The sequence below is a fragment of the Nycticebus coucang genome, chromosome 1 (assembly GCF_027406575.1).
Source record: "Nycticebus coucang isolate mNycCou1 chromosome 1, mNycCou1.pri, whole genome shotgun sequence".
Taxonomy (NCBI): domain Eukaryota; kingdom Metazoa; phylum Chordata; class Mammalia; order Primates; family Lorisidae; genus Nycticebus; species Nycticebus coucang.
The window spans coordinates 98,092,776-98,107,565 of NC_069780.1; the positions used below are offsets into that span (position 1 = coordinate 98,092,776).

General features: G+C 42.7%; 1 protein-coding gene across 1 annotated transcript in view; it reads right to left on the reverse strand.

Moving 5' to 3' along the window:
* The window catches only part of STOX2 (storkhead box 2), a 101,562-nt gene that overhangs the window by 14,820 nt on the left and 71,952 nt on the right, over positions 1-14,790 (reverse strand). Inside the window, exon 2 of the mRNA XM_053584844.1 lies at positions 8,508-8,660. Within this exon, the coding sequence (XP_053440819.1) occupies positions 8,508-8,660 (153 nt within the window). The remainder of the gene's footprint in view (positions 1-8,507; positions 8,661-14,790) is intronic.

Below are 14,790 nucleotides of genomic sequence, written 5' to 3' on the forward strand. Positions count from 1 at the left end.
CCAGCCTGAGCAAGAGTGAGACCCTGTCCCTACTAACAATTAAAAAATTAGCTGGATGTTGGGGTGGCGCCTGTGGCTCAGTCGGTAAGGCGCCAGTCCCATATACCGAGGGTGGTGGGTTCAAACCTGGCCCCGACTGAACTGCAACCAGAAAAAAAAAATAAAAAAAATACGTTTAAAAAAAAAAAAATTAGCCGGATGTTGTGACGGGTGCCTGTAGTCCCAGCTACTCAGGAGGCTGAGGCAAGAGGATCTCTTGAGCCCAGGAGTTTGAGGTTGCTGTGAGCTAGGCTAAAGCCACTGAATGTGGCTAAGCCTGGATGACAGAGTGACAATATGTCTCCAAAAAATACAAAATAAATAAAAATAAATAAAACCAACAAAGGAAGAAGTGTTAAAATGGCTACCTTGGTGTTGATAAATAGATCTAACATACATAGAGGCTACTATTTGGGAGCTACATGATAAACTCATTTTTTAAAATCATGTTTGCTTAATAAACTTAATTTTATAAATTACATAAAAGGGCAACTAGATCTAATCATTGCTAATGATATACTCTCTAATTTTGAAATTACCACCTTCAGTTTTGAAACTGACTATAGCACTGGTGAAATTCAGGTGAGAATGTTGTACCTTTAAGTCAGAAAGATGGAAGTGGTTTTTGCAATTTCAAACCAGAGAACCCTAATAAATTAATGCACTAATGAAAGCTCAGACACTGTATATCTGTTTGATTACTAAATCCTAAACTTTCATATTTCCTAGATTAGAAATACCAGAAAAAGGGCGGCACCTGTGGCTGAGTGAGTAGGGCGCTGGCCCCATATGCCGAGGGTGGCAGGTTCAAACCTGGCCCTGGCCAAACTGCAACAAAAAAATAGCTGGGCGTTGTGGCAGGCGCCTGTTGTCCCAGCTACTCGGGAGGCTGAGGCAAGAGAATCGCCTAAGCCCAAGAGCTAGAGATTGCTGTGAGCTGTGATGCCTTGGCATTCTACCGACGGTGACATAGTGAGACTCTCTCTCTAAAAAAAACAAACAAACAAAAACCCCAGAACTACCAGAAAAAAAGAGACACTTCTTTGTATAATGCATGATACTGTTTTCAAAGAGTTTTGTGTTCGTGTTTATGCCTTGTCTATCTCAAAAGACAGAATTAAGAGTACAATTTTTTTTTTTGAGACAGAGTCTTGGTCTGCTGCCCAGAGTGGAGTGCAGTGGCACCATGAGAGCTCACTGCAACGTTGAACTCCTGTGCTCAAGTGATCCTCCTGCCTCAGCCCCAGTCGCTGGGACCATATGTGTGAGCCACCGTGCCCAGCAAGAGTATAAATCCTTCAGAGTATGTCAATCACCCAGACTATACTCCATTTCTTTTATTTCTTGAGTATTCTCCATTCCTCAATGCCAGGCACAGAAAGAGTGATGGGTGGTGGTACTTCTAAGATTGGCCCGAATGATATAATGTGCAAATAGGACAGGCTGAATCAAATAAAAAAAAACTGCTAGACTGAAACACAGACGGCAATTTCATGTGATTCACCTTCACATGATTATGGTGGTGTAATGTGGGGGCTTGGGTGCTGGTGCCCGAATGCTGATTGAAACCCTAGCCCTATGACTGCTAGCTGGTGTCACTGGTTGAATTATGTCCCTCTTCCATTTGTATGTGGATATCCTGACCCAAAAAATACCACTTTCATATATGAACTTATTGGGTAGAAGGCTCTTTACAGAAATCAATCAAGTTAAATGAGGCCATTAGGGAGGGCTCTAATCCAATACAACAAATGTCCTAAAAGGGGGCAATGTGGACACAGAGAAAGGCACAGACTACGTGACGGGGAAGCTGGCCCAAGGACAGAGCCTAGAGAAGACCCTTCCCTCGCAGCCCCTGCAAGGCTGGACCTGCTAACCCTCCTGCCATCTTGATTTGGGACTTCTGACCACCAGAACTACGAGACAGTAACTTTCTGTTGTTTAGGGCACCAGCAAACTAACACAGCTGGTGTCACCTTGGGCAGCATAACCTCTCTGAGCCTCTGTTGACTGTCAACCAAAATGTGAAAAATAACAGTTCCTACCCTCTCAACGCTGATGTAAAACGAGCTGAGTGTTCATAGAACAGTAACTGACCCACAGCCAGCTCTTGATAAAAATCAGCTGTCAGTCTCAACTCTAGGTCAGGACCCCTGGAAACCAAGGTTACCTTTGAAGAACAGTGCACAGCAACAGAAAAGAGCAGGGTGAGCTGAGAAGTTCTGGCTCCCCCAATCTTCCCCAAACTACAAAAGTGGGAAATAAAGGCATTAAAAATGCTCAGAATTCTCAAGAGAGAGAATCTGTGAATATGAGGTAAGTGATACACTCATTTGTGTTACATTTTTCAGGACCAAGGCAACACTGTTCACAGATAATAGCATCATTTAATTTTTGACATACCTGGTTTTCTTTTGGTCTAAATACTCTTCAATACTCTTTTTCTTTCTTTTTTTTTTTTTTTTTTCTTTTTTGAGACAGAGTCTCAAGCTGTCACCCTGGGTAGAGTGCCTAGGCGTCACAGCTCACAGCAACTTCAAACTCTTGGGCTTAAGCAATTATCTTGCCTCAGCCTCCCAAGTAGCTGGGACTACAGGTGCCCACCACAACACTGGGCTATTTTTTTGTTGTAGTTGTCATTGTTGTTTTAGCTGCCCAGGGCTAGGTTTGAACCTGCTACCCTCATTATGTGGCCAGCGCCCTGTTGACTGAGGTATGGGCACCGCCTAATACTCTTCTTTTTGATAAGTGTACACTTGTTTTTATACAAATAATTTTAAGACAGGTGTAATAACAAATTTCTTTTTAAATTTTTATGATACTTTCTATATAAAACACAAATAAATTTCAAATGAATGAGTGATATAATCCAAACCACACGCATGCAATTCTTAAGTTTCATCATAAAACAAAAAACGCTTGCACAAAAGATAAGCAACTTGAAAGAGCTTCTTTGTAACAGTTTTTCCAAAGACTCTAAGGTTCATTTTTTTTTTTTTTTGCAGTTTTTGGCCAGGGCTGGGTTTGAACCCACCACCTCCAGCATATGGGGCCGGCGCCCTACTCCTTTGAGCCACAGGTGCCACCCTAGACTTTAAGGTTCGTTTTTAAGAATTCACAATTAACTAGCTTGCCATGGCTGTAATAAAGGAAAGCTGAATGCATAAAAACAGCTATATTCCTAAAAAGTAAACATTTAATTCTATTACAGAATTTGCTGGCTGCAGGCCCTCCAAATGATGATTCCGAAAACTCACAAAGTTATACAGAATTATGTCTACAATATAACCATCTCACTTACATTAAGAACAAATTCTCTGGTTGTTTTCAAAAAATGAAATAAAAAAGTTTCCATAAAGAATCTCTATTTTAAGCTTGGTTATGTCTTGGATTTTTAGGTATATCCATCAAATAATGTTTAATTTGAAAAAACAAACTAGAAACAGTTTTTGCTTCCTGTCCAATCCATTGTCCTTATTTCCACTTGTGAGTTTTCAAGGATTTAAATGAAAGTTGCTGATGTTTATCATTATTATTTTATTATTAAGCCCCAGTATAGTGACTGATGCTTATAACTGTCTATGAAATCCAGGGTTCTACCAGAAATCCGTAGGGCTGACTTGAAAAAGCGATGGTCGTGATGGATATTTAATATGGCATATTCTATCAATTCCAGACTTTAATCCTAAAGTTCATCAAGGATTTGGAGTTTGAAGACTTAAAATTAACAAAGATGAACTTCACATCCTAATGGGGCTGAACTTGACCTCTCTCCTTTTCCACACCTTTACATCTTCCAAAGCAAAAAGATATTTAAAAACACTGTATGAGAATGTAATGTTACTTAGACTGACATATTGCTTTAATCCTGCAAATCTGAAATCAGTCAGAACACAGAACACAGCATGCATATATGATCTGTATGGTAAGCATTTAGATTGCAACGGGTTTGTTTTTGGGTTGTTTTTTTTTTTTGAGACACAGTCTTGCCCAGGTTAAAAAGTGCCCATGATGTCAGCCTAGCTCACAGCAACCTCAAACTCCTGGACTCAAGTGATCTTCCTGCCTCAGCCTCTGGAGTACTGGGACTACTAGCACCTGCGATCATCCCCGGCTAGTTTTTCCATTTTTAGTAGAGATGGGGTCTCGCTCTTGTTCAGGCTGGTCTCCAACTCCTGAGCTCAAGGGATCCTCCCACCTCAGACTCCCAGGGTGCTGGGATTACAGGTGTGAGCCACCACACCCTGCCGTGATTGAAAACTTTTTTTTTTTTGTGATTGAAAACTTTTAATGGGCATCTTTATGTTATTCTTTTAGTTTGGGGAAAACGCTGGCTGAGGAAGAGTTCAATAAAAACTGATGTTAAGAAGATGAACTGGAGGGAGAACAGGGGTGTAAGTAACACCAACACTCTGCAGCCGTCTCTAAACGTCAGCTCCATCCCCAGCCCTGGAGCTCTAATTCTACAATGTCCCCGAAGGGCAGCCTTCCTCCCCACAAGATCCAATTTTTTGACAAATTAACAAGTCTTGGCCCATTTGAATAATTATTCATTCTGGATGAATGAATAAACAGTACAAATGTAGAAATCTGAGAAGGAAGTATTTATTTTTTTAGCCGTTTTGAGAATATTCTTGATTCTGTAATGGTAACTGGTATATACAAATTGTTGAGTTGGTTTCCAAAAATTTAACTTATATAAAAAAGTGATTAAAAGGGTAAAGTTTCAGCATATCAACTATTTTTACTCAAAGAATATGAGTCCAAAACAGGTACAGAGGCCAAGTTCTAGACTATTCCTTATATTTATAAAATATGAATTAAATAGGAGAGTTCAAATTTTAATAGTACTTAGTGAGACTTCAAAACTTTATTTTCAAATTATGTGATATAAAAGAAAGAAATATTTTACTCATACCTTTAGGAACAAAAAATATAACCATGATACCTAAAACCTTCTACAATTTTAGTATTACCACTGAAAATAGATTTTTCAAATAGCTTTTAAACAGTGTTAAGTTTTCTAAAATGTTTTGTTCTGCAAAAAAAAAAAAAAAAAAGGCAAAAAAATCAAAGGAAGGAAAGAAAAGGAGGGAGATAAAAAAGAAGGCAGGAAGAAAAAAATATCTCAGTTTTTATGAAATACTATTTTAAAATGTGGTCTGGGTGCAGTGGCTCATACCTGTAATTCCAGCACTCTGGGAAGCCGAGGTGGGTGGATCGTCTCAGCTCAAGAGACCAGCAAGAGTGAGACCCCACCTCTACTAAAAATAGAAAAACTCTTCAGACACTGTGACAGGCACCTGTAGTCCCAGCTATTCGGGACTCTGAGGCAAGAGAATCCCTTGAGCCCAAGAGTTTGAGGTTGTTATGAGCTATGACATCATATCACTCTACCCAGGGTGACAGAGTAAGACTCTTGTTTCTAAATAAATAAATAAATAAATAATCTAGAGCTACTGCTGAACACAATTTTTAATAATTACCACCATTCCTGTGGCTGGGCGTGGTGGCTCATGCCTATAATTCTAGCACTCTGGGAGGCCAAGGCAGGTAGACTGCCTGAACTCCTGGGTTCAAGATCATCCTGAGCAAGAGTAAGACCCTCCCCGCAACCATCTCTCTAAAAATAGCCAGGTATTGTGGCCAGCACCTGTAGTCTCAGCTACTTGGGAAGCTGAGGCAAGAGAATCACTTGAGTCCAAGAGTTGGAGCTTGCTGTGAACTATGATGCCACAGCACTCTACTCAGGAGTGAAGACCCTGTTTCAAAAAAACAAAACAAAACAAAACACCATTTCTTTGCAGGGTTCAGCAAATGTTTTCTGTAAAGAGCAGAGAGTAAATGTTTTTGGCTTTGAGAGACATATGATTTCTACTGCAGTCTCTGTCCCTGTACAATAAGGATCTAAAGGTAATAAGAAAATGAATAGGAATGTGTGTTCCAATAAAACTATATTTACAGAAACAAGGAGTGGGCCCTAAACTCAGGTTTGTACAGTGTCCTTGCAAACTTCTGACACTGGGCAAGATCAGCAGCACAAAGATGAAAGAGGTTTAGTTACCCCCTCTCAGTTCATTCAAAAACCTTAGGATTTAAGTTCACTTCTCATAACAGCTAGTGATTCTTTTAAGTACAAATGGCCTATAGATTTGTTTATAAAAATTCCTACCTAGTGATACTGTTATCAGCTGCTTGCCAGTGAGGAACATTTGCCTATCCAAAACTGACTCTGTTTCCATTCTTTATTTTGTAGCCCAGTAATGGGAGGTATGCAATCAATTTAAAAAAAAAAAAGCTATGTAGCCTTTCATGAAGCTATCTTAAAAATACAGGAATTTAAAAAGCTGCTGGGTTGTCTGATGTCAGAAGTGGCTGCCCACTTGTAAGGCTGAGAGAAGGGCCTTCCTCTACAAGAATAGTGTGTATGTAAGCAGCATCTATCTGTTCCTTGCTTAGATGGCTCTCATCTGGGATTCTGTTTATCTTACCACTGAAAGGGAAAGGGTTTGCCTGGAAGTTAACAAAAAGAGACAATCAGTGAAGTCTATTCAGATAATAAGATGTTATAAAATTTAAGATAGTTTACTGGTTGCAAGGGTGGGTTTATGTTAGAGTTTTTTGAACTACATACACAATATCAAAATGTTAATTAGAAAATGTTTAAATGAGAAATAATAAAATTTCTTTGGGGCAAAAGAGAAAGTGAGGAAACCCAATATGGTAGATTAGATCACTATTTAGCTTAGATTAGTCTTTTCCACAGCCCATGCGTGGGGTGCCTTCCCCACACCTTAATTTTGAGTTTGGCCAGATCTGCTTTAGCCAATGCCATGTTAGTGGGGGTGGTGTGCCAAGGTGGTGTTGAAGGGCTCTTGTGCAATGGACTTGCACTCTTGTGCCTCTGCCATGCCATGTGCAAAACAGTCTTCCACTGGCCCACCTTTCCAAAGACGATGGGGTACAGATGGAGTGGAGGTACTCCACCTGCCTCACCCAGATCAGCTACGTCCTGGGGAGCTCACAGACACATGAACTACATAAATGCTTATTGTCCCATGTCCTAACATTTTGTGGCTGTTTGTTACTCAGCATTTCTGTAGCAAAAGCTAACTGATACAAGGCAACACCTTATATTTATGCAGATCTCTTTTAAGTTGCGTGAAAAACATAGAAAGCATTTGTTTTTAATAAAATCTCTATTTCACTCTAAGAATAGATTGAGTCCACACCAAGATGGCAAACTGGTGACCCAGTAAAGTGTTTGATTTGACCTGTGTATTGCTGGCATACATACATTAAAGTGAATACACACACACACACACACACACACACGGCAGTATTTAAGGGAATCTGGAAACTTAATTTCTAGATGCAACTTCAACTCCAGGTAGGATTCCATATTTGGGGTTGGGGTGACAAAATTCTACAGCTGAAGAGTGAGTTGCCTCTTGAGATAGGCATGCAAATTGTTTAGCTTGTCCACTATTCCTGCAATCTTTTTTTTGAGACAGAGTCTCACTATGTTGCCTTCAGTCGAGGGCCGTGGCATCACAGCTCACAGCAACCTCAAACTCTTGGGCTTAAGTAATTCTTGCCAGAGCCTCCCAAGTAGCTGGGACTACAGGCACCTGCCACAACACCTGGCTATTTTTTTAGTTATAGTTGTCATTGTTGTTTGGCAGGCCGGGGCCGGGTTTGAACCCACCAGCCCTGGTGTATGTGGCTGGCGCTCTAGCCGCTGAGCTACAGGTGCTGAGCCTATTCCTAACATCTTCTAATACTGAAAGCATAAAATGTCATTCACAGCATATCCAGGCTGTTGTTGCTTTCTCTTTATGATATTTAAGAGAAAAGCAAATATTTATTTTTTAAAATGAAGTCTTAACTAATTTATTAAATATCGTTGTCTTAAAACTCATCAAACCATGATAAGATGTGTTTATTTGGGGCATTACTCTTTCTCTAGTCTAACCCTATTGGAATAAGATTTTCAGTTGTTTCTTTTCTTTTTTCTTTTTTTTTTTTGTGGTTTTTTTTTGGCCGGGGCTGGGTTTGAACCCGCCCCGCCACCTCCGGCATATGGGACCGGCGCCCTTCTCCTTGAGCCACAGGCGCCGCCCAGATTTTCGGTTGTTTCTAACTAGCCCTTTGAACTATCATATTTATGTATTTCAAGAAGGTTGGACTGTAAAAATCCAATGTAATTCTGGCCATTTCTGCTGGATTCTTCACAGGTTCTGATTTAATTTCTTTCTCTCTGTGCCAATGAAAACAGTAAAAGCAGTTGAATTGTTTTTGACATAACACAGGTGCTTTGACTTTTAGTTACAGAACAAAGAAAAATTTCTGGTCAGTTTTGGTGAAGAATTTTTTATATTTAAACATAGGAAGAATAGTCCACTTGAAGTCCCAGTGCAAGGAGAGCACACTTCAATTTGCAAAGTGCTGTGTTGCCTTCTCATTACCTGGGAAACATGTTGTCAGGTGCTCCATAAGTGCTTCTTGGGTGACAGGTTTTCTTGCTGAGTTCATTGCTGAGATGGCCAAGCAAAGGATTTCCCCGAGTGGAATAAACTGAGACTGACTGATGGGAGACATACTGATTGGGGATACATCACCTGCAGAAAGACAATTTTCAAATGAGGGGTTCATTAGAAGACCCAGTCATTTAGCATGCACTCGTTCATATATACATGCCCTTCCCCTGACTATCTGACTGTTCCTACTCCTTGTATTAGGAATACAACCAACTCTGAACATAGAAGTTGGTTGGAGATAATTCCACTCAAAAGACATCCACACACAGCAGAAGCGTCTATGAGGGGTCCTCAAACTTTTTAAACAAGGGGCCAGTTCACTGTCCCTCAGACCATTGGAGGGCCGGACTATAGTTTAAAAAAAACTATGAACAAATTCCTATGCACACTGCACCTATCTTATTTTGAAGTAAAAAAACAAAACGGGAACAAATACAATCACACCGCCTCATGTGGCCCACGGGCCGTAGTTTGAGGAGCTCCCTCGACAAATGAAACTTTCCTTTACCACCTGAGAACTCATTTAAACAGACCGAGCACTGAAAATCTTGCAGCAATGAGGCTTTGAAAAATGATTTCTGTTTTTATTAACTTGGAGCTGATTTATTTAATAACTGCTATTCACATCTCAACAAATGTACCTGTGGTGACTCATGTATTCAGATGTGGAGTGCCTTCCTGTGTCAGGCATCTGCTGGTGACTTGGGGGCCGGAAGACAAGAGGGTGAGGATGCTACTCTCTCCCCTAAATGTCTCTGCCCCGAAAGAGCTTCTATTTAAGTGGAGGAGATAAACAAGTAAGTCAAAGGTTACAGTTTTGTGTGGCAGGTGCACAAGAGTGGACTGAACTGGGAGCCCAGAGGAGAGGGGCGGACGCTGCCTCCTGGGCTGAGGGTGGTCAGGTATCACCATGGAGATGCAATCTGAACCCAGCACCAGAGGGCAGGAGGGTGCAGGGTGGCTAGGGGCAGAGCCAGGTGTCTTCTGGGGGAGAACAGAAAAAGGGACAGGTGTTGCAGGGTCAACCTGAGGAAAAAGATGAGTACCCATACCCTTCATGCTATGAGGATGGTGAGCCCTAGAAGGGATTTACTGAAGGAGGCCATGGGGAGGACAGCCTGGGAGGAGCAGAAGGGGGCAGATTCTTCCGAAACTGTGGCCTCCTGCACACACATGGACCTAAATGGACCTATGGAGGCAGGAGCGGTGGAAGACCCAGCATGGACAGTGACAGATGGTGACTCCTGCCTGAGGAGGTGTCAACCTGCACTGCGAACATTCGTCTTCATTTCTGAAACCTTTACACCATAGTGTGGTGGTTTTCAAGTTACACTCCAAGGATCCCTAGAATATCCTTAGAGATTTCTGGGGTGGGGTGACCTCAGCAGAGGAAGAGGCTGGGAGTTAGGAAACTCAGCTGTGGATACTTTGTGCCTCCTGTTTTATTATGCTTTGGGACTCTGTAGGATGTCACTTGAGAAGGGGGAGGCCCTACACAGAGTGTGCAAACTCATCAGGGGAGAGTATCTTCTGTTAGCTTCTAGTCTTCTTCCCCTTGTGGACTTACACAATCCTTTTCTGTCTCCTAACCAAGCTTTCTCTCTTGCAGTGAGCTACATGGCTGGCAAGAAGGGAGAGCAGGGTCAGCCTAGTGTGGCAATAAACAACTCTCCCCCAAAGACGTCTGGCTACTCTAGTGTAGACCAGCCTCCGGGGCCCCTGGAGCCGTGTCCAGGCACAATCCCCAGTTTGCTGGTGGGGTGGAGAGAACTTTGGGAAAGGACTTGAGCCCCATTTTTATGGACAAGATGGGAAGTGGTTTGGTGAATGAATCCAGCAACATGGCCTGGGGATGGAGACCACCATGCGTGGGGCAAGTCCAGCAGGATGAAGCAGGGGGACTTCAGCGTCCAAGGTCAAAGCCTGACTCCCCTCCCCAAGCCCTGCTCAGTTCAATCCCCACTCCCCCTGGGGCTCTGCCATGGCCCCCCTTTCTAGAAGACAGACTTGACACAAGGAAGGCATGGCTCCAAAGGCCTGAGGGAAGGGGAAGAACCCAAATCCAGAAAGGGAGGCTGGAAGAGATGAAAGCAGCAGAAGCCAGGAACTGACCCCACTTAGAACCCAGAACTCTGTGGGGCCTCTGGGACATAAAGATCATAACAAAAGCCGTCTGAGGAAGTCTGCGGTAGTCAGTGGGGCAGCAGGTGGCAGCCAGCACATGGACTCTGGGGCTCATGGATGTCACTAGCTGGTGAAGTTCAAGTCATATCGGTGACTCAAAAAGGACAGGACTTGGGTAGGATGTGGGGGCTCACACTTATAATCCCAGAAATTTGGGAGGCCACGGTGGGAAGATGGCTTGAGGCCAGAAAGTCCAATCAGCCCAGGCAACACAATGAGACCCTACCTCCAACAAAAAATTATTAGCCAGGACGTTGTGATGGGCCTATAGTCCCACCTACTCAGGAGGCCAAGGTGGGTGGATCACTTAAGCCCAGGAGTTCGAGACCAGCCTGAGCAAGAGCGAGACACTATCTCTACTAAAAATAGAAAAACTATCCCAGCATGGTGGGCACCTGTAGTCCCAGCTACTCGGGAGGCTGAGGCTGGAGGATGACTTGAACCCAGGAGTTGGAAGGTGCAGTGAGCCGTAACAGCACCACCTCATTCCAGCCTGGGTGGCAGAGTGAGACCTCATCTCTAAGATAACAATAATAATAATGATAATAATAAAATGACAGAATTATGTGGGCTGGCCCCATCTCAGTAGGCAAGTTTGCAACTGGATGCCTAGAACAGTATATTTAAAACTCAAAGAAAAAAACTGCCGTACTCTTTAAACAAAATCTCATTCTAAAACCTAATGTGTAAAAATAGACCTAGTGCTGGTGAAGAGGTGCAGCAGGAGTGGGAACGGGGAGCTTTCCCTAACTAGCTCTGTTCTGCCCAGCTCAGCCACAGAAAACCCCTCCCAGACTCTTCCTGGGGCTCCTTCTCACCCATGGCAGCTCTGCCGTGCTGGGTAAGCAGCGCAGAGGCTGGCTGGCTATCTGGAGGAGTTGTTAGGTTAGCTATGTGGACCTCAAAGTTACCTGGAATGATTTTATTTTTATTTTTTTGAGACAAGAGACTCACTCTGTCACCCTGGGTAGAGTGCCGTGGTGTCATCATAGCTCACAGCAACCTCAAACTCCTGGGCTCAAGAGATTTTCCTGCCTCTGCCTCCCCAGTAGCCGGGACTGTTAGTACCCACCACCACATCTGGCGAGTTCTTCTATTTTTTAGTAGAAATGAGATCTCGCTCTTGTGCAGTTTGCTGGCCTCAAACTCCTGAGCTCAAGTGATCCATCTGCCTCAGTCTCCCAGATTGCTGGGATTACAGGTGTGAGCCACCTTGCCCAGTCTGCTGGAATGATTTTAAAAGTAGGAAGAGAAGGAAGATGGAGTTAGCTGGTGCTGGGAGGGCCAAAGCAAACTCTAGTATCTTTTGACTTATGTATTGCTTAGGAAGTTAATACCTTCTAAAATTTGCCTCTCATAACTAAGAACATCACAGAGAAAGAAAAATACCAAGAATGTACAGTAGGACTATTCCTTAATTTTGTACAGGTTACAAGAGGAAACCAGAGCCCTCTGTCAAAAGGAAACTACTATTAGCAAAACTGCTTTAGTTCAAGTCATGTTTTTAGCTGACAGGATGCGTTTAGTTTCACTGCCATCTTCTCAGTGGATTTCTCTGCAGTCAAGTGTAAGGGGTAGCATGCTTTAACTGTATCTAAATTGCATTTGCTTTGAAAAAGTTCAGTTTCACATAGTAATTCTGTGTAGTAACTTTTAACTCAGGATATAGAGCAAAACAGAACTAGGATGCTCTAAATCTGTGGTCCCCAGCACCCCTCTGCCATTCTTGAACAAACTGTCTTTCAGGAAACTTGTCCCTGGTGCCAAAGAGGTTCTGGTTGGCCTGTTAGGAAGCTGCCACACAGCAGGTGGGGGAGCAAGTGAACTTCCGTCTGTTATTCACAGCCACTCTCCAGCTCGCATCACATCCGAGCTCCACTTCCTTCCCATTCCATACGTGCCCCCCAACCCCCCGCCACCAGTGGAAAAATCATCTTCTATGAAACCTATCCCAGGTGCCAAAGGAGTTGAGGACCACTGCTCTAAAAAACTACGTCCACATCACCTCATTTTTATACTGCGCTAAGGTATCTTTTGTCCAAGCCTTTCCCAAGCCCTAGCCCATCAACAATGCTCTGCCTCTCCAGAGCCGCCCTCCACACCACACAACGGCCTGATGGAGCTCAACCTCCCCTCATGCTTCCACCAACACTCCTTTCTAGAAAGAAAAGAAAAGAAAAGAAAAGAAAAGAAAAGAAAAGAAAAGAAAAGAAAAGAAAAGAAAAGAAAAGAAAAGAAAAGAAAAGAAAAGAAAAGAAAAGAAAAGAAAAGAAAAGAAAAGAAAAGAAAAGAGAAGAGAAGAGAAGAGAAGAGAAAGAGAAGAGAAAGAGAAGAGAAAGAGAGAGGAAGGAGGGAAGGAGGGAGGGAAGGAAGGAAGGAAGGAAGGAAGGAGGGAGGGAGGGAAGGAGGGAAGGAGGGAAGGAAGGAAGGAAGGAAGGAAGGAAGGAAGGAAGGAAGGAAGGAAGGAAGGAAGGAAGGAAGGAAGGAAGGAAGGAAGGAAGGAAAAAGGGGGGAGAAGGGGAAAGGAGAGGGAAAAGAAAGAAAGCTGGGTGCTATGGCTCCTGTAGTCCCTGCTACTCAGGAGGCTGAGGCAGGAGGATTGCTTGAGCCCAGGAGTTTGAGATTGCTGTGAGCTAGGCTAAGGCTATGGCACTCTAGCTGAGACTCTGTTCGCCCTCCCCCCCACCAAAAAAAAGGAAATCTGAACTCCTCTGCCTACGAGGCGTGTAGGATCCCAACCTGTCCACTGTCCTGGGACCACCCTCCACCAGCCCTGTCCACTCCCAGCTCTCTGCCTGCTCCACACTCACAACCCTTTCTGTTCCGTGAACATGCCAGGCTCTTTCTCAACTCAAGACCTCTGTATATTTGGTGCCCTTAGCCTGGGATGCTCCTTGGGTGGACCTTTTTGAGACTGGCTTCTCATCCTTTATGTCTCAATTTACAATGCATCTCCTCAGGGAGCCCTACCCTGATCGAGCTGTCTAATGCTACTCCAAAGGGACTCGAGGTTACTGTCCCCACCCGCTAAACGTGTGCGGATGTGTGCTTATGGGGCCGCTGTCTGTCTCACCCACTAGAATATAAGCTCTGTGACAGAAGGCAACTTGAATGCCATATTCCCATGATCTAAAACAACGCAGTGCTTACACAAGACACCCAATAAATGCATGTTGAATGAATAATACCCATTTTATAACAAGGACTCTCTCAGGGTATTTTAAAGGATTGTGATTTCATTCATATTTTCACTAAATAATTACAAAAACACACACACACAAGAAGAGACAAAATATACTTAACCATGCAATTTCTAAGACCCCTCCTGGTTAATTTCAAGAAAAATACACCCCCAAACACAGCAGTTATAGTAGGAAAACAATTACATAGTACTGTTATGTATCAATGAAAAATAAGCTTTTAAAAGAATAATCGCACATCAAGTGAGGTTTAGATCATGCATTTAAGACCTGCTTTAAAGAATCACAGGTATTTCTCAACACAACATAAACATTCAGGTTTACCATAGTTTTTTGTGGATCTTATATCAACCTGCTTCATGAGCCAACTAGTCGATGTTAAAACCACGCTACTAGAAAATTCTTCCATGTACTAGACCATATTTATTTCTTCAAAGAAGCAAGAGAACATAAATATTTCTATAAACTGTTGATCACCATAATCCACATACGCTACCACATTCTGCATAAACTATGAATTGTAACTTACTTGTCCATAATTTATAAGATGGATTTTTCCACTGTCAAAATTAGTTCTGAACACATTCATGAGGATGACTCACCTAAAAGCTCATTGGTACTTAGTGGGCTAATGAATTCTTTCTAAACTGCTATAATTCTGTCCTATTGTTCTAAAAGAGAAGGAAGGAATAGGTTTGAGTTTAGCTTTATTTTCTTACAAACATCCATTTAAGCACAGTCCTGGGAGGGGGGGAGGGCAAATGTAGGTTAATTCAGATAAAGCCAAGTGCAGTGTCTAGAACAGAAACATTCCATAAATTTCTGTT